The following is a 22,414-nucleotide window of genomic DNA, read 5'->3' on the forward strand; positions in this document are numbered from 1 at the left end:
TATACCATGTACCCTCAACCTTAAAACCCTAAAACCTATACTATAAATCTTTAAAACCTATACTCTAAACCATAGGGTTTGTGAGTTTGCATAAAGTGTCACGTATAAGTGTTTCTAACATGTGAGTTTGCATAAGAGTCTCGACTATGTGTTTGTTCAAAAGTGACGTAAGTGTTTAGACTAGAGCCGGCCGTGAGCACAAGCGGGCCAAGCCCATGCTTGCGGCAGATTATCCTATAATTATGTTTTGCGGCTTTACAATTTTGAATTTGTTTTGTTGTTTAGTGGTCGAGTCAGGGATGAGTTTGTTCTCAAACATCTCAAATTTCTAATCTTCCAAGTGTTAGGTTCACTCTACCTTATTTTTTTTTTTTTTTTTTATTTTAAATTTCTATTAGAAAGAACTTGAACCTTATTTCAAGTGAACATTAAAAAGAATTGTAACCCTACCTTATTTCTATTATTATGAATATGTGTAAAGTAAATTTTTTTACAATAAGCATGTATAAAGTAACATATTTTTGTTCTTTTCTTATAGCCTTGTAAATCATAGGGACGGATCTAGTTTAGAATAAAGTGTTGCATAAGTTCTTCGACTAACATGTGAGTCCATTTTTGTGAGTTTTGCATAACTTTTGCGCCTTCGACAATTTGAATTTTATGCATAAGTGCTTTGACTAATTTATATGTTTTGTCTAAGTGATTCGACATTTCGACTAAGTGATGTGAATTGTGTCATTCGTCGTCGTTGTCGCATCCGGAAGCGTGTTTGTGGTTCTTGTGTCTTACTTGCCGGGTTATGAAGTCCTTTGTTTCGAGAGATCTGCTCTCATCATGATAGAAGATGGTAGATGTTATCTTTGGATTGCCGCGGGTTGAATTGTCGCGGGCATCCTTCTTAAATCTCATTCACATGTTCTTTTGAGGAAGAGTTTTTTTTGTTTTTTATTTATTTATTGTTTCCCTTAAGATTTATACTTTATTCCTTCTATTTTTTGAGGACTTTTATTTTGTCTGTTGGCTTTAGTTTTCCTTGTTTGGACATTTGTATTTTTGCGTCTTGTAACAACTATCCTTGTGAAAATATCAATATAAGAACAACCCTCCTCATTTTAATTCCTTCTTGTCTACTTAGTTTAATATTTTCCAGCCGCAATGGGCCCATTAGCATCAACACCGGCCTATTTAGACGGCCCGTTATCTCCTCTTTGCCAATTTTCACCTTCTGCAATGATATTGAAATTGAAGTAAATGCAAACAAAATAGTATGTTCCTGGTAGCAGATATTTAAGTTCCATTGATGTATTTCAAAGGGTTCAGAGTTTTATCGTTTTACAAAGAAATGATGAGTGTTCATGACTGTAAAATCCACCTTCATCTTCCACTTTCAGTTTAACGGCTCCGGCTCTGGATCCGGCTCCACTACTGGTGCTATGCAATCCACCTTATATCGAAGAGTCTTTCACAGAGGAAAAGAAACGGCCCAATGCAAAGATCCAAATTAATGAACGCAATGGAAAAATGGGTTACTGATTTACTCCGTCTACCCCAAAATGTAAATATCGCCCTACCTTTTTGAAGAAAGTTGAATATGAATTATCCCAAACAAGTTTGTAGTTTCCAGCCATTAGCGTAGAGAAGTTGCCCTGCAGGTATAACCACAGTGGATCCCCAAAACGATTACCTTCATAACAACAACAAAAAATACCCAAAAGCTTCCCCACAAATGCACATGGGCACTGACCTGGTCAGCTTCATACCGACGGTAAGGTAATATCAGCTGAAATACGAAAAATTCATGATCAACCCTCAGAAATACACTATCTGGATGAATATTTGATAGAGTACGAGATTATATATACTATGCGAAAGTAAAGTTTAACCAGAGTTTGGAAATTAATGAGCAGACTCACAGTCTTTTCCCCTGAAGCATTTATGTACTCCACGCTAAATCCGATATCCTGGTAAAAGACAACAGAAATATAAACGGAGGACAAACAACAGAAGCTGAGAACCTAACTTAGATCCCGTATCATGTCAAGAAATAACCATTCTTGTCCTTTTACATAAAAGATTCATCACAGACCAAGATAACGCTGTATACTATGTATGAAAACAAAGATAACCAGAGTCTGGCAAAAATAGCAAAAGATACAACAATAAAAATCTAATATACGGCAGCTAGAGAGAGTGTGATGTTCTCGACATGCAATCCAGAGACCAAAAACTAAGTTTCATGAATTCTTGAACTCTACTCATAAGAGAACAAACTAGACACCCCTGTGAAGAGGGAAAGAACCCCAATACCATGCTTGGGAAACATATTGCAGGTTTAAAAATCAATACCATGATGGGGAAACATATCGCGAGTTCAATCATCCGAAAAAGCAATCAAATGATTCAAGGTTACGTATTGGGGTTTAAAAATTATTACCATGCTTATCTTGCCTTGCATCAAAGAGAAATCCCAAGCAATATACGAATTTTCAGATTCCACCATCAATGAGATCTAGATAAACAAAAAGAACATGCATCAATACTTACGCCAGACTCAAACGAAAGTGCTTATCATATGCTTTCGTTTTTCTGCCAGCAGAAAATCTGAATGCTACATACTACAGTCATCAACATCACTTTTCACGTTTTTGAACATGACAATTTCAGATGGAACAAGTGTCAAGAGTCTTAGAATGGCAATAAGTTTCAGTTTCATTAATAACCAAAAGCATCTACGGAGAACATATTACCTCATAGGTTCTCCCAGCTTGAACGATTATCTCCTTGTACTCCTCATTGTCCCTAAGAAGTATAAACACTTAGAGCTAGAAATCGTGAATTGAAGTGAGAATCTTGTGAATGATGGAAGCTAACCTTGACCACAATATGCCAGCTGTATCAGCTGAAATAAAGAAGGGGGAATTGGCGAATACATCGCTGAAAAAGTAAAATGTTAATGACCCTCCATAGTGAGAAAGCAATACCTAAAGACGTCCAGCATAATTAAGGTTGGAACTGGGGATATAAATTTTAATCAAAACCGAATAAAGCTGAAAATTAACACAAAAATAATGAATTCGAGATAATGTCTAACACTTTATTAGATTTGTCTCTAATAACGCATGCCTTTGCAATTTGCATACTAGGAAAACTAATAAAAGAATACAATGGAGAACAAACCTTAAAATAGACATAAACGTAATTGTCCTTAACTTTCCAAGGAATGTTTCAAAAGTTAAGTACATCATATACTCAAAAGAAAATAAAGCAACCCACGACCAAGCCCATAGAAAGAGAGAAAGTACCTGATAAATGTGACGAATCTTTCAAACTCAGAAGTGTAGACTATAGCAGCTTCAGACAGGAGATTCATTTGGTCTTTACTCCTGCTCATCACACACATAATAAAATTTCACTACCTCTAAATGAAAAAGTTCATGGAGCACTTCAACCTCGCTGATTATTATTGACTTGTGGTAATTTAAGGCAATCTTACTTTAACAACAATAAACCAAAAGATGGAAAATATTCTTGGACTATCTTACAGTTTGAAGGTATCATATCTTTCCCACAGAAGTGTTAGGAAAACCCGAATTGCGATCACCATTTTTGTGAGACTGTATAGAGGGGGTCCATAACGTTCTCGCTGTTCTTCCATTGGCCTTTACATTAGAACATTAATTCTGTCAGTTAAAGATTCATATGCAACCTGAACCTTCTGGCAAACACTCATTGTGTAATTTAAATGAGACCATGGTACATACCCATCATCATCGTTTATTTGTCGAATAAAATCCAACAACACCTACAAGGTATGAGCGAAGAAGAATCATGAGGACTATTGGCGGATAAGAATAAGAAAATTAGCCATAAAGACACGGTGGAAGATGAAGAGCTTTGCCAGAAAGAGTAGAGACGGGTAAGCCTACCTGTGGAACCCCTACCAAGTACTTGACCAGGGTTTTGTAGACACCAGTGGCAGAGCCTAGCTGAGCCAACTGCCTCCTCCTAAAGAAAGGTCAATGGATGCATAAGCCAGACTCTCTGAAGAAAATCACAAGCAAAGCAGCAATTAAGAAATCAGAAACAACCAGGCTCTCTCACCTCTCCATTTGCTGCTTCCAAAGAAGAGCATATGTGTCGCGTATGCTCCCTCCAGAGCTGACCAACGCATCAACCTCCGCCTGTTTGTTCCTCTCCGACCTCTCCTTCTGCTGTCTGATGAGCGTTCCCCGGAAATCTTGAGGCATGTAGGTCATTACTGCAGAAAAAGGTAAATAACACTCGTGTGGTAATAAATTCTATGTATACCAACAGTGTCTGCTTAGAATTTATACCTGTGCTGAATATGCGCTCGGAATTCTTCGTCTGGAAGGAAATCATAGCAGTGAATGCGTTATCAAAACTGTCCTTGAGAGTCCGCAAAATAGAAGCGAATTCAGCATCTTCGGATGTGGAAGGTTCCCGAAGCTGCCCAAAACAAAGAGAGAATTCAAGTCACCAGAAGCAGGCGAAGTAGAGGCAACATGGACACAAAACGATACTAAGATTCACCTGAACAGGCCAGCGAGATGGTGACAGAAGAAACAGTATCTCCTCCATCTGCTCCCTATTTTTCCACATATTCTCATCAATTTTGTGAGGGGGCTGACGGTTTGCTTCGTCAATCAGGGAAGTTTCCCCTATAAAACGACGAACCATAAACACATTTTTATTAGTGAATGAATTCAAAAGCAGAAGCTATAAATAAATAGGTGGATCGGAAACCTTGTGAAGGGGGAGATTGGACGGTCAATAGCTTAATCAGAGATGCCATGTCAGAGGAAAGCCGAGAAACGTCGTCGGAAAGAGGAGAGAAAGGATATTTGTCGTAGTAAGAAGCGAGAAAAGCCCGGGTGATAGGCATAAGGCCTTCCGTTGACGCCATTTTCAGATTCTTTGCGCGATCTACTCACTCACACACAAATCCAGAGCTCCATGCCACCGCCAAGCCAAGCAAATTCTCTCTCTGCCGGCGAAGAAGAAGACTTATTGATTATGATCGACGAAAAATGTTGGACGACGACTAGGCCGCATATTCGCTCTTCCCAAAAGGCTTATACAATACCCACTGGGCCTTTATTCAAGCCCACTGGTCCTTTATTCAAGCCCACTGAGCCTTTATTTACTATCGTCGTCTTTGTTTAATGTTTTGTGAAATTATGATGATGAATCGAAGAGTGCACAGAAAATCTGTGAATCTAGTTTTTTTTTTTTTTTTTTTTGGTACAAGGTTAAATTTTATACCATTTTCTGAATCTAGTTTATAGCATCATGTTGGTAGAAGCAAAAATACAGTCAAATGGAGCAAGAATTACAATGGCATGACTTGGGAACAAAGGCACAAACGCCAAATGGCTTGTTGGGAAGCTGGCAATTGATGCCGAAACAGCAAGGCATGGTGGCACAAGTGGTGGAGGAGCAGCATTTGCACTCCAAGCACAGCTCCAATGGCGTCATCAGCTTTCTCCTCCATACTCTATACTCCATCCCCACCTCCACTGGCCACATTTCTTCTGCATTTAGCCCCGTCCCGTCTCCTACACATAACACATGATCCCAGATGATATCCCATATTCACTACTATTTTTAACTACTGTCAAAAGAAACAATTTTTGGTGAGGACTGTCAAAAGAAACAATGTGCATACACATATTCACCTTGGCCATTGGTCGTAACCAGAATCGTCGCAAGCAAACCTAAGAAAATCACACTATGCAAGCTAGACTCCATACTTCTCCCAGTCGCTCTAGAAAGATTAGGCGATACCAAGATCTGTGTGGTGGATAAAAAGAGACATGGTTTAGTGGGTCACTCCACCAGATTCTACAAGTCCAATCATACACAGCTAAGGCAACAACTATTTCCAATCACATGTGTATTAATAGCATCATATGTCTACTGTTCATTGATATGTTATCTTCTCTTCGCCCAGTAAGTACAATGTGCAACCCTACCAAACCATTATGGCTGGAGAATGTCCACTTGTTAGAAAACCATATCTGCTTACACAAAAAAAATTCACCTTGGAGTGAATAAGTGTCGACTACTACAAGCATACTGCATCAGAGTGCGGATTAAACAAGAACCACACTCATTCATAATCATACAAGACTCTAGACAGATCAACACAGTAAAGTGGCAATAAACAGCAGCATCAACAACAACAAAAACAACGTGCATCCACGATTTTTAGCAACCAGATGTTTGGCTCTGAGAGAAATTACGGAAAAGGAGACACAGCGAAACGGATTATATACACTTGACACTAATCACCGAACTCTGCATGCTGCAGGTCCACCCGGTGAATAATTTGGATTGGGTGACCGGCAAATTGCACCTGGCCCAACGTTCTTTGCAAACCTCCGGTGCATTCTGTAATCAGGCACCCCTCCCATTGCAAATGCAGCTCCAGCTGTAGTAGTTGCACAAGGGATCAGGGCATCACCAGTACACTGCAAAGGTTCCAAAGTCTCAACCACATCGCTCATCAATGGCCTAGCTTTCGGGTTCTGGCTAAGACAATAATACGCCAAGCTGCATGCCTTCTGAGCTGCCCTGACAGAGTATTGGTTCTCCAGTCTTGGGTCAATTATCTGCAGCAGTTTTCTTTTATCATTCAGCTTTGGCCGAGCCCAATCAACCAAGTTCTGCTCTTTGCTAGGTCTTGTCTTATCCACTGATTTTCTTCCTGTCAACATCTCTAGAAGAACAACTCCAAAGCTGTATACATCACTTCTGGCCGTCAAGTGTCCTAGTGCATTAGTATTAGAGTCAAGTTAGTGTTTATTTGTGTAATGGTCTAAGCACTTATTGTCATGCAAAAAGAGAGACTATGTAGCTCGAAATGATGTTGTGAAAACAAGTGCATATATGTGCACGGCTCAACATTCTCAACAGCCACAGTCCTATATGTTAACTAATAGCAAACTACTAAAGCAGAGAGATAGAATTAGCTCCTGCAATATCTTATTTTCTGTATGTGGCACTGAATTGCAGGAGAAATAGAGACCCACATTCAGTTAACTAAAGTGATTTAAACGGTAGGACCTAAATCAATAATTGATCATCGCTCCCGTGAAAAAAGACATTGCAGGATAGCTCGTCAAGATTGTGTATGCATCTAAGAAAATAAGTTGAATGGGATACATCTCGCTATATTATGCAGGTCATACCAGTCATCACATATTCTGGGGCAGCATAGCCATAAGTACCCATAACTCGAGTTGATACATGGGTTTCATCACCCTGGGGTCCAGCTTTAGCTAAGCCAAAATCTGAAAGCTTGGCGGTGTAGTCCTGAAGGTTCATCAGCCCAATCAAGGATATATTAGTTGTGGAAAGGTATTCCCAATATCTTGGAGCAACTTTGGCAAAGCAGAAAGAAAAGAATAACTGCTTACGGAGTCAAGCAGTATATTGGAAGTCTTGAAATCCCTATAAATAACCGGTCTTTCAGCATTGTGGAGGAAAGCAAGGCCTTTCGCAGCTCCAAGAGCAATCATCATCCTTCTAGACCAAGATAGCGGAGCTGTGGTTTCTGAAGAGAGAGCCCATGGTGACTTGGTTAAATAAGAGACGAGTATGACAAGACTAAAAGGCAGAATAAGCTTGTATATGTAGGAATGAACAGAGACTTCAAAAAATGGAGAAGGGTGCGGGGATTACTTCGAAATAGGTGATTCTCAAGACTGCCTCGCAGCATGAACTCATAAACAAGTAATCGGTGATCGTCCTCGCAGCAGTAACCAATAAGCTTGACGAGGTTGGGATGACGGAGTTGGCCGAGGAAGTTGACCTCTGTAAGCCATTCACGGTGACCCTGGAGTCCCTCCTTGTTAAGGACCTTGACGGCAACAGGGAGAGACTTGAGGCCGACGCGGAGATTGTCATCAATGTAACCCTTGTAGACGGTACCGAAACCACCTTCTCCGAGTATATAATCTGGGCGGAAGCTCTTGGTGATGGTCTCAAGCTCAAACAAAGTAAAGGGGATGACTTGGGCATACGAAATAGGAGTGCGAGAGTCGTCTCGGAAGCGAGGAGTGGATGGATCGCTCAGATCTGAGACGGATCGGGAGTGCTTCTTCTGGAGCTGTTGGGCTGCGAGGTGAACCAAAGAGGAGAGAGATCAGGAAAAAAGAAACGGCGAGAGACAGAGATAGAGAGAAAGAGAAACCTTGAGCTTGAGGAGTGAAGACGGCAGCCTCGTCTCTAGTACCGCAGTTGCCCATTGTCAGCAGGTAGAAGGAAGTGGAAAGGATCTCATCCTCAATTTCAAAGCCGAGCACCACCGAATTCGATTACCCGTTTTGAAAACCCTAATTGCAATGGGGAAGACAACGAAGCTCTCCTCACCGCACCACTGAGACTGGGGAGTGCTCTTCTCTCTGTCTTTACAGTTTTACAGGCAGGAAATTCACAGTCCACTCCATGTTGCCGGAACCAATTGGGCCATTTTATAATATGGGCCTTTTTAGTGGATACTAGGCCCATTATATCCATAAAGTTTATAACCCAATGGAACGCAGCTTGAAGAATAAATACCATCATGTGGGGATCATGGCGACAAGAAGAAAGAGTAGCCGAAAGAGAGATGAAAGGGTTTGTTTAGGGTCCCTACGGGATCTTGGTGAGATGATATAGAAAAGGAACGGTAGGTAGGTACTTCTTGCTATGTTGTTTGGTAAGCTCGTCTACTTGATCTCTCTTTCGACAGCAACTCAAACACGCATCATAAAGAATATATAGCATCAAGGAAATGGCCAAGGTTCATCCCAAGTCACTAGAAACGGGCGGGGACGCGTCTGTGTTACCAGTTTGGAAGAAGTTATTTATAGCGATGGTGAGATTGAAGATCGAGAGAGAAAAGTTTGTTAGACAATTTCTCATCTTATTTGATAAAACAATCTGTACACAGTATAGTATATATACAATTGGTATAATGTTAACCGGTCTGTTGAAATAAATAATATTCTGCATAACCAATTAAACTGGTGAATACTCAAATAAAGTTTACGTGTGATATCATAATAGTAAGAGAAAAGAAAACAAAAGTAGAGTCCTTTTGCTTTATTGAGATTATTGACAATATCTAATTGGATCACAGCTCAAAGTGCTCTTTTTTTTTTTTTTGCTAAAAGGTTAATATCATATAAATGAAAGATAGTTTTGGATTTACATTTTGATTACCATAAGAAATAGACCCTTGCCAAAAAAAGGTAAAAAACAAGGAAATATAAAGATGGAAAAGCAGAGGAGTGAAGCTTCAAACAAGCCAAAGTCCCATGAGATTTCTGAACTTTTTCCGGTGCCGCCTCGCCGTGATGCTGTTTAGTCAAACAAATTACAAGCTCCTCGTGCAGAAAAAAAAAACATGATTTGTTTATCCATCAACAATTAGACATGTAAAATTGTGGTGGCATACATGTGCAAATAGCAACAGAAAGTTATATATATACTTCATAATCAAGTAAAGATTAGCATCTATGATCTAACACAGATTATTTTTTTCTCGTCGTCGACATAGAAAAAAACTTAAATACAGATTAATATTGTGTTTATTTTTGTCATCACATATTACCGAAAAAATTATTGAAGTTTCTAAAGCCGTAACGGACAAAATAACAAAAGTAGAAAAAGTGAGGAAAAGATAAGAAACTTATTACTGCTGATGTCAGCACTAATTTGTGTATGGGGATTCGTAACGAAGAGAGAAACAAAACGGAAGTCTCCTAATAGGCCCCACCTCTTTCAACAAATAAATATCAACCACACGATTAATCTTACGTCCTCAACAACTATTAACGTAGACCGTACGATTCTCACACGAAGGCCTCTCTTTCTCTTTCTTTCTTCCTCTAATAAGCGGCGAAAGAGATTCTCTGCAACTTGTTCGATTCCTTACTAAGGCTTTCTCGATTTACGTTAATCTGAGAAGAGATTGGGTTTAGTGAATCTTGATTTCCGTGGTTGTGTTTTTCGATTTTGCTTCTACTCCACGTTCTTGTTGTTGTTCCCTTTTAGCTCCAGATTATGCTTTTCTTTTTGTTTTCTTCTCTTCGACGATATCTGCCACCAACTCGAGTCTCAGTTTAATGAAATGTTTGTGGATTTTTGGTAAATAGTACTAATGGGTATGTTTCTTTTCTCCTCTATATTCGTTTTCTTTTCCGAGAACACAAGTAGTGTCTAGTGAGGCTTGCTTTGATTTGGTGAATAAGAAAGGTTAGGATTAGAGCAGCTTAAATTTAGGGTTTTTCGAGCTTGAATGCTGTTTCCTCTATTACTTTATCGGTTGTGAAACTGTACGACATTTGTTTCGAAATCTTTGCTAATAAAGGTTTCATTTTTCATTTTTTTTGTCAAGAGTTGGAATTGAATTAGTCTTTTCTACATTGTGGTCAATAATATCCGAGTCTCTCGTGATTTAGTTTATGCATAAATCTGAGAGTGTGTACGTAATCATAGTGAAAGTTTCTTTATTTATTGCTATATTTGTTTAATGGAGATAAGTTTCATTGCTTCTTCTTTGTAGATCAATAATGGCTACAAGAATTGAGTTTAGAGATATTCTGTAGCAGGGCTAAAGAACATCAGAGATGGCAGAAAAGGAGGGTAAAGCAAGTGGCACAGACAATGACAATCGGGTGAAAACGAAACGTTCAAGTCATAGTCGTCGAAAGGAATGTGTCAATAAGAGTTTGGAACATAATGATGAGCTTGTGAAATATATGTCCAAGTTGCCAGGTTATCTCCAACGTATAGAGAGAGGTGAAGAAAGCGTTCATCAAAGTAATGTTTTGAATGTTGGAGTCTTGGATTGGGAAAGTCTACAGAGATGGAAGCATGGTCGAGCAAAAGGCGGTGAAATATCAGGAAGAAGTGAGAGAAAAGTGTCTACTATTGCTACTACTTCTACTTCAGGAGTAGTAGTTCCCAATGACTCGGCTAATAGGTGTAAGATTGATGACCAAGTGCATACTTGTTCGAATCTCGGTAAAGTTAAAGCTTCCCGGGATCTTCAATATTCTCTAGAACCTCAGCTGGCTTCTAGGGATTCATTAAATAAGCAGGAAATAGCAACTTGTAGCTATAAGTCCTCTGGTAGAGATCACAAAGGAGTAGAACCGAGGAAGAGCAGAAGAACGCATTCAAACCGGGAATCCACTACAGGTTTATCGTCAGAAATGGGAAACTCTGCGGGGTCACTTTTCCGGGATAAAGAGACTCAGAAGAGAGCAGGGGAGATACATGCAAAGGAAGCAAGAGAAAGAGCTAAAGAATGTGTTGAGAAGTTAGATGGGGATGAGAAGATCATTGGCGATTCGGAAGCTGGTCTTACTTCTGAAAAGCAGGAGTTCAGCAACATTTTTCTCCTTCGATCAAGAAAACAGTCCCGAAGCACTCTTTCCGGTGAGCCTCAAATCTCAAGGGAGGTTAACCGCTCTCTAGACTTTTCCGACGGAATCAATAGCTCTTTCGGATTGAGATCTCAAATTCCTAGTTCCTGTCCACTCTCTTTCGACTTAGAGAGAGATTCTGAAGATATGATGTTGCCTCTTGGTACTGATCTTTCTGGTAAAAGAGGTGGGAAAAGGCATTCAAAGACAACTTCAAGGATATTTGATCGAGAATTTCCTGAAGATGAATCCAGAAAGGAGAGACACCCTTCACCAAGCAAGCGATTTAGTTTTAGTTTTGGTCGTCTCAGCCGAAATTTCAGCCTGAAAGATATTTCAGCCGGCCAACCTTTGAGTTCTTCTGAGGATACCATTATGTCTGGTTCTATGAGATTTGATGGTTCAGTTTGTCCATCTCAGTCAAGTAACCCGGAGAACCAGAACACTCATTGCAGATCTCGAGTTAGCCCTCTAAGGCGGTTTCTTGACCCTTTACTGAAACCAAAAGCCTCTGAAAGTGTTCTTCCATCAAAAGCAAGATCAAGTTCTTCCAATCCAAAGCCAATAACCAACAGCAACGTACCACTTCAAGATGAAAAGAAGCAGGATGCATCGAGAACCCTAGCTATTTTTCAGCTCACAATCAGAAATGGCATCCCTTTGTTTCAATTTGTGGTCGATGATAACAGCAGCAGCAGCAGGAGCATTCTCGGGGCTACAATGAAAAGCTCAGATTCATCGTTCAAAGATGATTCTGTTCAGTACTGCACATTCTACTCTGTTAATGAAGTCAAAAAGAAAAAAAGTGGAAGCTGGCTAATCCATGGACACAGAGAGAAACATTGCGGGTTCGTCTACAACATAATCGGTCAAATGCAGTTGGGAAACTCAATGAGCGTAGATATATCAGAGCAGAAATCTTTGATCACAGAGTCAGTTCTGTTTGACGAATCAGAGCAAGTAAAAGGGAGGAAGGAGGTTGCAGCTGTAGTGATCAAGAAGAAGCCTGTCGAAGGAAGCTATACCAGCTTCGAGGAAACTAGTGTGATAATTCCAGGCGGCGTTCACAGCTTCCCCGAGAAAGGAGCACCGTCGCCATTGATTAGCCGGTGGAGGTCTGGAGGGTTATGCGACTGCGGTGGCTGGGATGTTGGATGTAAACTACATGTCCTCTCCAACAAAACAGTCCTCCATAAATTCAACCAAAGCTTCACACTTTTCGATCAGGTAATATAAACATAACTTAACCAAAACCTTTTTCTAAGATTTTCCTGCAAACCCATTTCATATAAAAAATATGTGTTTGCTTTTCTATTTTTTATGCCGTGTTCTTGAGAGTAGTCGTTTTACATTTGCAGGAAGTGAGTGAACAAGACTCGAGTCCAGCTTTGGCGATGACAGAGCTGAAGACAGGGATCTATAGGGTGGAGTTTGGTTCGTTTGTTTCACCGTTACAAGCGTTTTTTGTGTGTGTGACGGTACTAACATGTGCTTCCAAGGCAAAGACCACCGGAAAATCTTCTTCTCCTATGGCTCCGCCGCTATCTCCCGTTGGTAGAGTCTAAACTCAGGACACAGATAGAGAGTATCTAATGATCGTTATCTTTCTTATAAATTCCTAACGTTGTATGCTCTTGTGTTGTGTCCAAAAAGACTTAAATCATAAGAGTATACACTACTATTAAAGTTACACTATCAACTCTACACATATATTGATTTGCTTAGAGTTGAAGAAATACATAAACAAAAATGTTCAAAAATAACATTTTTATATAGATAAAATAATTGTCTCTCGTACAAATCAGTTCAAGCATTGTAGTGCACTGGTGACCAGAATTTTTCATAAATCAACTCAAGAAAAATACTGAAATTTTAAGAAACAATGATTTCCAAAAATGTGAAAATTGTAAATGTATTTTTTTTATTTAAAAATGGAAAACGAACCTAAATTACTTTTAGTAAGACAAATCAATGTTAGTCGTCCGAGAGTCATAGATCGTAGGATCCCGAGTGCATTGCGGAAGATTCGACGGTGGAGATGGCAAGCTCGTTTCCGGAGTTGGCCCGTTTTGAACTATGAAAGCACTCATAATCCCGTATGGTAAATGTGCATCCATGTGACAATGGAACAGCCATACACCTGCAAATATACAATTTCATATTCATATTAACCCATCGATTAACATATATTTGGCGTTGATACTAGATATTAAATATATATATATATATATATATATACTTTATAAAAAAAACATGTTACTAACCAGGATTATTAGCGATAAATCTGAGGACAACCCATCCGCCTGGTGGTACACCAACGGTATTATGCATTTGCGGGTTAAATAGATTAAGCTTTCTTGCATCACGAATAGGATCATAGTTACCAAATCCATAACCTAACACATAGAAGTTGAAACCGTGGAGGTGCATGGGGTGGCTCTCCGGGGAGATTATAGCCGTGTTCTGCAAAACGATCTCGACTGTAGAATTAAATCTAATTTTCTTGACGCTAGTCTTTCTTTCCGGAAACATCATCTTCATGTCATTATTGGTACGTTGTTCGAATTTTGTGTAATCAAATTTAAGCGGTGGTTGGTTGGGAAAATCGTCGGTGTAGATGCCACTAATGTTGTAAAAATAAGCCTCTTGCATAGAGATTCTCTCCGGGATCATAAAAGTGCGGTTGTTGAGAGAACCAGCATACCTTTGACCTAACGGTCCAATACACTTGGTGCCCGCTGGACATGGGTCTAAGCCAAGCCCCATGGTTATGAACATCTTCTCGTCCACGTGACGAGGGACTGGTGTCCAGTGTGGTCCACCAACGAGGCTAGTGATGTTTGAGGTGAACCTATGAGCGGTGGACATGTCATTCGGCACAGGCATCAACGGCTCCGCTGGCGATGATGATGACGTGGCACCCTGGTAGACGATTAAGCCTCTGGTGGGTTTGATGTCGGGGGTTGGTATCCCAATGGCACTAATGTAAGGGAGGGTGGCCATGTAGTACTTTCCAATGGCCTGGTCGGCGGTGAGAAGTGCGTCAACGGTCTGTCCCGGCGTTAAGATCATCACATCGGTGAGGTACGGCGTCGAGTAGACAGCATCTACAGCGACAACTGTGACGTTGTGATTGGCTATTTTGAAGAAGAGGTGAGTGTTGAGTGCTGCGTTTACGATCCTTAGCAAGTATGTTTTTCCTTGTACAACTTTGAGGTTAAACATTCCTACCAAAGCCAAAAATAAAAATAAAAGTTAATTCTGTTTTTTGTAAACAATTTACAATAAAAAGTAACTTTTGATTCAAGTAAAGAGTGAGTATTACTATTCTCAGAGCAAGGATATGAATCTCCGGCGAGGCCATTGATGAGGTAAGCATCAGAAACCGGAGCTGGCCGTAATTGGAGAAGTCTAACATCTGTGTCCCACCATTGTTCTTGCATAATAAAAAAATTCAAACAAAGTTAATTGATAATTATGAATCCTATATATCATAATTTCTTTATATTGTATATATATATAATTATCTTTAGTGGATATTTATTAAAACCGAACCAACTTGGTCATAATACTCGTCAGAATGTGGCGTAGATCGAGAAAGTTGTATCAACTTGTAAAAGACAGCTGTTTGAAAAAACTATATTTTTTTTGAGATATGTTGCTTTTACTATTATATTGAATCACTATAATCGAGAATTGTCGCTGTCACAAAATTGATTTCGACTTTGCAAAAAAAAGAGGGAAATACTTACGAAAAACGATAGGAACTTCCTTGTAGGGTTTAGGAAAAGGGTAAGGACGGCCGGATCGGGGACGGATGACTAGAGCCCCGTGAAGAGTGGCACGTAGATTAACGACGTGTGCGTGCCATAACAATGTACCTTCTTGTCCAGTGATATCAAATTGATATGTGAAGTTGTAACCTGGTTGAATCGGACATTGAGTTATCATATTCGCACCGTCCATCCATACGCTCTTCAACTGGAAAACTCCATGCCTATACATATATGTGTGAAATTAAGAAATAACTTTTATTAACATCTAAAAAGTCAGTAATTAGTTGATGAAATGATATTGAAATCGACTTCCATTATAAAGAAAAAAAACAATAGTAATGAGATCAATAAGTTATCTAATTACCAGTGGATGGTTACATTGTAAGTTGAGTTGTTAATGACATTAACCACAAGAGTGTCGCCTTCTCTAACGTTTATCGTTGGGCCGGGAAGACTTCCATTAGCTGCCGGTATTATTTGCTCCTTGCATAACGGTTTCACCACGACGTCTTGGATCTGTTGGTTAGACGTCGTTATTAGTATTGTGTTACTATTAAATGTTTTTTACCGGCAAAGTTAAAAACTAAAAATCGGGGCTCATAGATTAGAGATCCATCAAATACGGTATTAATTTCTGAAATCGAGGAAAAGAAAACACAAACACACGCAATTCAACAACTTTCCGATTTTAAGAAATAAATGACTAGTATATAAAATGGAAATTGGTAATATAATATAGTTCCCACAGTAATAAAATTAATAGTTAATATTTCGAAAATTTTGGTTAGGTTATTAAAAAAGGGAGAGAAAGTGGTATAAGAGTAAATACGTGGAGAACATGTTCGACAACAGCTGCTGAGGCAATGGAAGAGAAGAGAAGAAGGACGAGGAACGCTTGATTTGAGAGATAATGATGAAGTCGAGGCATTGTTAATGTAAGGATAATTTGCCCCACTTGTGATTTTGTGAGAGACTCGTACGCGTATTTATAGAACGAACTAATAGAGAGAGATGGCAAAACTAAAATACTATATTATTATTCAATTATTAATTTGCCAGAAATGGCAATCTAGACACGATTGAACACGTCGTTGACCAACCAAAAAAAAAAAATAGCAAACTTCCCTCAGGGATTAGTCATTATATACTGTAATTTTCTTTAGGGTTATGTCACATGTTAAAACTAGTATTAATACTACCTCAAATTTATTTAGTTTTGTTTTATAAAATTTGCTTTTGTATTTTTAATGCAGAATTTTCAACAAAATTTGTAATTCTCTCTTTCAACTTATAAATTGGAGGTTATCAAAAAAGAAAACTAGTTAATTGGACAAAACTTATGAATTGAACAATTAAACTCATCATAAGTGTTTAAATAGATGATATAATATAAAGTTAAACACCTTTTTTATGAAACACCCCAAAAATAAGGTAATTCGTTGCAAAAGAAGCTGTTAGATTTATAATTATATTGTAACAACTATGTTTTTAGTTTATATACAAATTTGATTGCACTTTCAGTGTTGTAAAAAATATACTCCATCTGAAAAGAGGTTATATATGAAAAAGTACTTTGATCATCCCTTTTTTGATAAAGGATCATCCCTTTTTATATAACAAAAGTGTAATCATTTATGCCCGAACGGAACCAAATAATCAAATGTCCACCCCTAATGATTGCTTCTAAAATCTAATTTATTGTTTTTCTGATCACGAACAAATATATAACTACAAATTTAATCCAAATTTCTTTGTTTTCGAACTAATTCAACCTTATATTCCCGTTCTTACATGAAAACATTTGAAGCTTACATTTAGTAATTAACATTACCATATTCTATATTTTTTTAAAAAAAAATCTTCTCGAGTCAGCGGCACACATAAACATTATACAGCTAAGTAACTCTGCCATGTGAATCACGAGATCGATTTAATTTAAAAGGCGAAATTGTCATGTGTACCGTTGTGCGTGCTTAGTAAGACTCAGGACTTAAGAGATCAATATAAATCAGGAAAACTAATATACTTAATGCCAGTTGCATTTGATTACTGACTCCAACACATCTTTACCCACCCCTTACATATTAATTTATAAATAAATGTAAAGAATAAAAACTTGATTTTTTCATGTAAATATTGATGGACTTGTCATTACTCATTAGCTTTATTAATCAAAAGAATCAGTCAATTATATTGTATGACTTGCCAGGCGAAAACAATGGATTAGCTAATGATAAGAAAATAATTACTTTTCTTTTCTATAACGACATTTTTCGCCACAGTTGCTTCGATTGAAGATTATTGGGCTAGATGATAAAGTTTAACCCATTAGGTCTAAAGCGTATTTGTAGCCCATTTATCCTTTTTTTTTATTGTTATGAAAAAAAAAACCTTATACATAAATCTCTGAACCGATCGTTCCATTAATGCATTAACCACTATAGAATATAATGAAAAAAACTTCCATACATTGAATCGCGAACAAACAAAAAAAGGGGTTAACTATTACCTACGATTTTTTTTTTGTGAACAATTATTATTATTATTATTTTTTGTGAACAATTATTACTACGATATATTTCGAAAATAGTGTTAAATTAACAATAAAATTATAGCAAGTATGATTCATGACCTAACGACACAAGTAACCAACAGATATTATATCCGTTTGACATTTTTTTTTTTGCCATTGTTAAATATATAAATAATAATCTTATTAATTTTCGTATCATAGCCAGTGAAATATATGTCCAAGTTGGCAGGTTATCTCCGTATGGATAGAGGTGAAGAGAGCGTTCAGAGTAATGTTTTGAATGTCGGAGACTCGGAGTCTTGGATTGGGAACGTGTAGAGAAATGGAAGCATGGTCGTAAATAAACACAAGAAATATACTGAATTTTAAGAAACAATGATTTCGAAAAATGTGGATACAATGACTACGATTGATAGTCAACAGTAAATGTAATTTATTTTCTTAAACGAACTTTGCTACTTTTAGTAAGACATATCAACATTAGTCGTCCGAGAGTCATAGATCGTAGGATCCCGAGTGCATTGCGGAAGATTCGACGGTGGAGATGGCAAACTCGTTTCCCGGGTTGGCCCATTTTGAACTATGAAAGCCATCATAATTCCTAATGGTAAATGTGCATCCATGTGACAATGGAACAGCCATATACCTGCAAAAAAACAATTTCATATTCTTATTAATCCATCGATTAATATCTAATTGGTGTAAATACTAAACATATAGAAATGTTACTAACCAGGATTATTAGCGATAAATCTGAGGACAACCCATCCACCTGGTGGTACACCAACGGTATTGTGCATTTGCGGGTTAAATAGATTAAGCTTTCTTGCATCACGAATAGGATCATAGTTACCAAATCCATAACCTAACACATAGAAGTTGAAACCGTGAAGGTGCATGGGGTGGCTCTCCGGGGTTAGTATTCCCGTGTTCTGCAAAACGATCTCCACTGTAGAATTAAATCTAATTGTCTTGACGCTAGTCTTTCTTTCCGGAAACATCATCTCCATGTCAGAATTGGTGGGATGCTGTTCAAATTTTGTGAAATCAAATTTAAGCGGTGGTTGGTCGGGAAAATCGTCAGTGTAGACTCCAGTAATGTTGTAAAAATAAGCCTCTTGCATAGAGATTCTCTCCGGAATCATAAAAGTGCGGTTGTTTAGAGATCCAGCTAACCTTTGATCTAACGGTCCAACACACTTGGCGTTCGAAGGACATGGGTCTAAGCCAAGCCCCATCGTTATGAACATCTTCTCGTCCACGTGACGAGGCACCGGCGTCCAGTGAGGTCCACCCACGAGGCTAGTGATGTTCGAGGAGAACCTATGAGCGGTGGGTATGTCATTCGCCGGAGGCATCCACGGCTTTGTTGGCGATGATGATGACGTAGCACCCTCGTAGACGATTAAGCCTCTGGTGGGTTTGGTGTCGGGGGATGCCGGTACCCCGATGGCACTAAAGTAAGGGATGATGGCCATGTAGTACGTTCCAATGGGCTGGTCAGCGGTGAGAATTGCGTCAATTGTTTGTCCCGGTGTTAAGATCATCACATCGGTGAGGTACGGCGTCGTGTAGACAGCATCTACAGCAACAACTGTAACGTTGTGATTGGCTATTTTGAAGAAGAGGTGAGTGTTGAGTGCTGCGTTTATAATCCTTAGCAAGTATGTTTTTCCTTGTACAACTTTGAGGTTAAACATTCCTATCGAAGCGGAAAAAAAACGAAAGAAATTATGTTTTTTTTTGTAAACAATTGTGTTGTGTCAATTAATATGGAAGTCGATCATTTACAAAAATAATTTAAGTGAAGAGTGCGTTTTACTATTCTTAGAGCAAGGATATGAATCTCCGGCGAGGCCATTGATGAGGTAAGCATCAGAAACCGGAGCTGGCCGTAGTTCGAGAAGTCTAACATCTGTGTCCCACCATTGTTCTTGCATGATCAATATTTAAGAAAACAAATTAATTAACAATTTGAATACTATCATAATATATACATATTTGGTGGATGTTTATATATTAAAACCAAGCCAACTTGTAATACTCGTCACAATGTGGCGTAGAATCGAGAAAGTCGTATCAACTTGTAAAAGACAGCTTTTGAAAAAACAATATATTTGAACAAATATTGAATAACTATAATATTTAGAATTTAAACTATAGTCGAGAATCGTCGCTGTCCCAAAACTGATTTCGTCTTAAAAGAGAAGAGAAATGCTTACGAAAAATGAGAGGAACTTCCTTGTATGGTTTAGGGAAAGGGTAAGGACGGCCGGATCGGGGACGGATAATTAGAGCCCCGTGAATAGTGGCACGTAGATTAACGACGTGTGCATGCCACAACAATGTACCTTCTTGTCCGGTGATATCAAATTGATACGTGAAATTGTTACTTGGTTGAATCGGACATTGAGTTATCATATTCGCACCGTCCATCCATACGCTCTTCAGCTGAAAAACTCCATGCCTAAAATATATATGTGTGAAATCAAGAAATAACTTTTATTAACACCAAAAAAAAAAAATTCCCTAAGAAGTTAATTACTTGATGAAATAATATTGATATATATAAAATGATTTCTAGATGATCAATAAGTTACTTTTAATTACCAGTGGATGGTTACATTGTAAGTTGACTTGTTAATGACATGAACGACAAGGGTGTCGCCTTCTCTAACGTTTATCGTTGGACCGGGAAGACTTCCATTAACTATCGGTATCATTTGCTCCTTGCACAACGGTGTCACCACGACGTCTTTAACCTGTTTCTTAGACGTCGTTATTAGTATTATATAAAATAGTTTTTTGGCAATTAATTTTTTAGTGGTAATAAAAGTTAAAAATTAAAAAAAATAGTATTTTGTTTAATATAGGTTCCACTGTAAGAAAAGTAATCGGTAACTTTTTAAAATTTTATTTATAGTTTATAGAGCAAAGAAAAGAAAAGGAGAAATAAGAGTAAATACGTGGAGAACATGTTCGACAATAGCTGCTGAGGCAATGGAAGAGAAGAGAAGAAGGACGAGGAAGGCTTGATTTGACAGAGAATGATGAACTCGAGGCATTGTTGATGTCAGGATATGATAATTTCCTCTACTTGTTGATTTCGTCAGAGACTCGTACGCGTATTTGTAGAGATGTGGCAAAGTTTTGATGAAGTTTGCAAAACTTTTATATTATAATAAAAATATTAAATTATTAATCAGCCAGATATGGCAATCTCAAACGCGTTTGCACACGTTGACAAAAAAAATATCTTTTTTCTGTCAATTGAAATATTAAATGAATTGTGTTGAGATGTCGTTAACCTCTACAACACCTCAAGTTTTATGCTTTGTGATTAACACCAACTCTTTTTAATAAAACAGAGAAAAGAACAGAGACTTTAAGATAAGAGAGAAATGTGAGAAGGGAAGAGAGAACACATAACATTTGTTACCCCAGTTCACATCAATAGATACTATGTCTGGGCCAAGTCACAGCTGGGGATCCATTAGAATAAGTAAGTTACAAGACATAATCCCTCAGAGAAAGAGTCTCACACTTGAGATCTCTTCTCCGTATCCCCTCTGTTACACTCTCAAGAGAAACATAAAAGTTTACACTTTTTAGTGGCTATTTCTTTCTCTAGCTTACTTTCTACATTGTATCTCTCTCTTTTTTACTCCCCTCTTAGCTGCGCTCACAACATAGCTCTAGGGCTTCTCCAAAACGCTCCAGTTTTAATTTGAATTCACATCGAGACAAATTGTCTTTCTTTGGCCAGTTTCTTGTGCTTCCAAAAGATGTTTAACTTAACAAGAGATGAATTACATTTAACTCTAGTTAACATCTCTTGTTTACTTGAACATAAGGTTCTCATCTTTACAAATTGGATCGTAAAGAAAAGTTATTTACAAATGCAACCATAATTTCAAGCAAGAACCTTGAACCATATCGTTGGAGGAGAGCTGCAAGTTTCGGTATAGTAAAAATAACCCGATTACGTACGGACTGTCTTGGTGTCAATGGTACAGACTAGATGACTAGAATCATTTTGGTGTCTCGGTCTCCTATTGTTGTTTTGAATATAATGCTAATCTAGTGAGTATAAAGGTAATAATGTCGAATTTGCTGAAGCCCCAAGTAAATCGCCACTAACCTCCAACCAGACCGTGTATACATACATAAGAGCATGTAAAGAACATATAATCACGATCGAGTTTCGTCAGGTTCACCATATAATAAACAAGGTTGAAATTGAATACAACCCCAACCACGTATTCTAGCAAACTTTCCTATTGGATTATAAAATATCTGATGTTCCTCTTTTAGTCTCCTATTTTAGATTCTATTTATGTTGCTTGGCAAAGTCGTAAAGTCGAGATCTCGTATTACAATGTCAATATATATTTTTCTTTATTATGTCACATGTTAAAACTAGTATTAGTACTACTACCTCCATTTTATGCATTGTATGACTTTATTTTTTGTTTTGTGAAAAACATACTTTTTGTAATTTAATACGGAATTTTCAAAAATTATAATACTCTTTCAATTATAAATAGGAAAATATTAAACAAGAATAAAATTATTTTATATTCCAGCTGTTTAGCCCATTTAGGTCCAAAAACGTACTTCTAGGCTTATAGCCCATTTACTCTCTTTTTTTAAGAAAGAAAAAATCA

At 38.0% G+C, this 22,414-nt stretch overlaps 7 protein-coding genes and 1 long non-coding RNA gene across 15 annotated transcripts; 3 read left to right on the top strand and 5 right to left on the bottom strand.

Moving 5' to 3' along the window:
- Position 1: 1 nt before the first annotated feature.
- AT5G00730 lies at positions 2-303 on the top strand. Its single transcript, NR_142419.1, has one exon. It is a non-coding gene; the product is annotated as an other RNA (long non-coding RNA).
- A 691-nt stretch (positions 304-994) lies between these two features.
- On the bottom strand, positions 995-5,156 carry AT5G01010 (retinal-binding protein). Of its 5 annotated transcripts, none has more exons than NM_001342568.1 (17): positions 4,765-4,994; positions 4,552-4,679; positions 4,335-4,467; positions 4,102-4,258; positions 3,927-4,005; positions 3,762-3,802; positions 3,543-3,659; positions 3,303-3,383; positions 2,872-2,934; positions 2,748-2,799; positions 2,435-2,509; positions 2,105-2,181; positions 1,914-2,007; positions 1,745-1,780; positions 1,572-1,646; positions 1,373-1,459; positions 995-1,225 (listed from the first exon to the last, which is right to left on the bottom strand). In NM_001342568.1, exons 1-16 carry the CDS (start codon positions 4,922-4,924, stop codon positions 1,388-1,390), a joined length of 1,440 nt encoding a protein of 479 aa, NP_001318447.1. In that variant the 5' UTR covers positions 4,925-4,994; the 3' UTR covers positions 995-1,225; positions 1,373-1,387. The 5 variants fall into 5 exon arrangements, with proteins under 5 accessions (NP_001318447.1, NP_001318448.1, NP_195721.5 ...); NM_001342569.1 differs by having other exon boundaries at positions 999-1,225; positions 1,337-1,459; positions 4,102-4,237; positions 4,765-5,061; NM_001161215.1 differs by lacking the exon at positions 995-1,225 and having other exon boundaries at positions 1,279-1,459.
- Positions 5,157-5,255: 99 nt separating this feature from the next.
- On the bottom strand, positions 5,256-5,907 carry AT5G01015 (uncharacterized protein). 2 transcript variants are annotated; one of them, NM_120178.4, is made up of 2 exons: positions 5,697-5,907; positions 5,256-5,576 (listed from the first exon to the last, which is right to left on the bottom strand). In NM_120178.4, exons 1-2 carry the CDS (start codon positions 5,767-5,769, stop codon positions 5,335-5,337), a joined length of 315 nt encoding a protein of 104 aa, NP_568082.1. In that variant the 5' UTR covers positions 5,770-5,907; the 3' UTR covers positions 5,256-5,334. The 2 variants fall into 2 exon arrangements, with proteins under 2 accessions (NP_568082.1, NP_001190198.1); NM_001203269.1 differs by having other exon boundaries at positions 5,367-5,576; positions 5,687-5,801.
- AT5G01017 (uncharacterized protein) lies at positions 5,339-5,593 on the top strand (the record flags this gene model as incomplete). The annotated part of the gene is made up of 1 exon (NM_001342570.1): positions 5,339-5,593. The coding sequence occupies one exon, from the start codon at positions 5,339-5,341 to the stop codon at positions 5,591-5,593; it is 255 nt and encodes an 84-aa protein (NP_001330466.1).
- Positions 5,908-5,916: 9 nt separating the features above from the next.
- AT5G01020 (Protein kinase superfamily protein) lies at positions 5,917-8,467 on the bottom strand. The gene is made up of 5 exons (NM_120179.3): positions 8,216-8,467; positions 7,705-8,139; positions 7,440-7,576; positions 7,212-7,335; positions 5,917-6,790 (listed from the first exon to the last, which is right to left on the bottom strand). Exons 1-5 carry the CDS (start codon positions 8,268-8,270, stop codon positions 6,309-6,311), a joined length of 1,233 nt encoding a protein of 410 aa, NP_195722.2. The 5' UTR covers positions 8,271-8,467; the 3' UTR covers positions 5,917-6,308.
- A 1,312-nt stretch (positions 8,468-9,779) lies between these two features.
- Positions 9,780-13,235, top strand: AT5G01030 (enolase, putative (DUF3527); the record flags this gene model as incomplete). Of its 3 annotated transcripts, none has more annotated exons than NM_180417.4 (3): positions 9,780-10,172; positions 10,574-12,665; positions 12,797-13,235. In NM_180417.4, exons 2-3 carry the CDS (start codon positions 10,638-10,640, stop codon positions 13,001-13,003), a joined length of 2,235 nt encoding a protein of 744 aa, NP_850748.1. In that variant the 5' UTR covers positions 9,780-10,172; positions 10,574-10,637. The 3 variants fall into 3 exon arrangements, with proteins under 3 accessions (NP_850748.1, NP_195723.1, NP_001330359.1); NM_120180.5 differs by having other exon boundaries at positions 10,620-12,665; NM_001342571.1 differs by having other exon boundaries at positions 9,869-12,665; positions 12,797-13,003.
- LAC8 (laccase 8) lies at positions 13,128-16,236 on the bottom strand. Its single transcript, NM_120181.5, has 6 exons — positions 16,044-16,236; positions 15,579-15,730; positions 15,191-15,435; positions 14,764-14,874; positions 13,703-14,665; positions 13,128-13,578 (listed from the first exon to the last, which is right to left on the bottom strand). The coding sequence occupies exons 1-6, from the start codon at positions 16,140-16,142 to the stop codon at positions 13,394-13,396; spliced, it is 1,755 nt and encodes a 584-aa protein (NP_195724.1). The 5' UTR covers positions 16,143-16,236; the 3' UTR covers positions 13,128-13,393.
- A 1,849-nt stretch (positions 16,237-18,085) lies between these two features.
- AT5G01050 (Laccase/Diphenol oxidase family protein) lies at positions 18,086-20,887 on the bottom strand. The gene is made up of 6 exons (NM_120182.3): positions 20,714-20,887; positions 20,358-20,509; positions 19,970-20,214; positions 19,570-19,680; positions 18,481-19,449; positions 18,086-18,393 (listed from the first exon to the last, which is right to left on the bottom strand). Exons 1-6 carry the CDS (start codon positions 20,810-20,812, stop codon positions 18,209-18,211), a joined length of 1,761 nt encoding a protein of 586 aa, NP_195725.1. The 5' UTR covers positions 20,813-20,887; the 3' UTR covers positions 18,086-18,208.
- Positions 20,888-22,414: the final 1,527 nt, after the last annotated feature.

This window comes from Arabidopsis thaliana, chromosome 5 (assembly GCF_000001735.4).
Source record: "Arabidopsis thaliana chromosome 5, partial sequence".
NCBI lineage: Eukaryota > Viridiplantae > Streptophyta > Magnoliopsida > Brassicales > Brassicaceae > Arabidopsis > Arabidopsis thaliana.

Coding starts and splice junctions, on each gene's coding strand:
- AT5G01020 (NM_120179.3), bottom strand. CDS start 8,270: ATGGGCAACTGCGGTACTAGAGACGAGGCTGCCGTCTTCACTCCTCAA. Junction 7,577..7,704: donor TGAGAATCACCTATTTCGAA/GTAATCCCCGCA, acceptor CTCTCTCTTCAG/AAACCACAGCTCCGCTATCT. Junction 6,791..7,211: donor CCCAGAATATGTGATGACTG/GTATGACCTGCA, acceptor CTAATGCACTAG/GACACTTGACGGCCAGAAGT.
- AT5G01010 (NM_001342568.1), bottom strand. CDS start 4,924: ATGGCGTCAACGGAAGGCCTTATGCCTATCACCCGGGCTTTTCTCGCT. Junction 1,647..1,744: donor GTCGGTATGAAGCTGACCAG/GTCAGTGCCCAT, acceptor TTATACCTGCAG/GGCAACTTCTCTACGCTAAT. Junction 1,460..1,571: donor ATTCAACTTTCTTCAAAAAG/GTAGGGCGATAT, acceptor CCTCTGTGAAAG/ACTCTTCGATATAAGGTGGA.
- LAC8 (NM_120181.5), bottom strand. CDS start 16,142: ATGCCTCGACTTCATCATTATCTCTCAAATCAAGCGTTCCTCGTCCTT. Junction 15,731..16,043: donor TTGTCGAACATGTTCTCCAC/GTATTTACTCTT, acceptor TCTAACCAACAG/ATCCAAGACGTCGTGGTGAA. Junction 14,875..15,190: donor GGAAGTTCCTATCGTTTTTC/GTAAGTATTTCC, acceptor TTATTATGCAAG/AACAATGGTGGGACACAGAT.
- AT5G01050 (NM_120182.3), bottom strand. CDS start 20,812: ATGCCTCGAGTTCATCATTCTCTGTCAAATCAAGCCTTCCTCGTCCTT. Junction 19,681..19,969: donor GGAAGTTCCTCTCATTTTTC/GTAAGCATTTCT, acceptor TGATCATGCAAG/AACAATGGTGGGACACAGAT. Junction 19,450..19,569: donor ATATCCTTGCTCTAAGAATA/GTAAAACGCACT, acceptor CCGCTTCGATAG/GAATGTTTAACCTCAAAGTT.
- AT5G01015 (NM_120178.4), bottom strand. CDS start 5,769: ATGGAGTCTAGCTTGCATAGTGTGATTTTCTTAGGTTTGCTTGCGACG. Junction 5,577..5,696: donor GGTTACGACCAATGGCCAAG/GTGAATATGTGT, acceptor TGTTATGTGTAG/GAGACGGGACGGGGCTAAAT.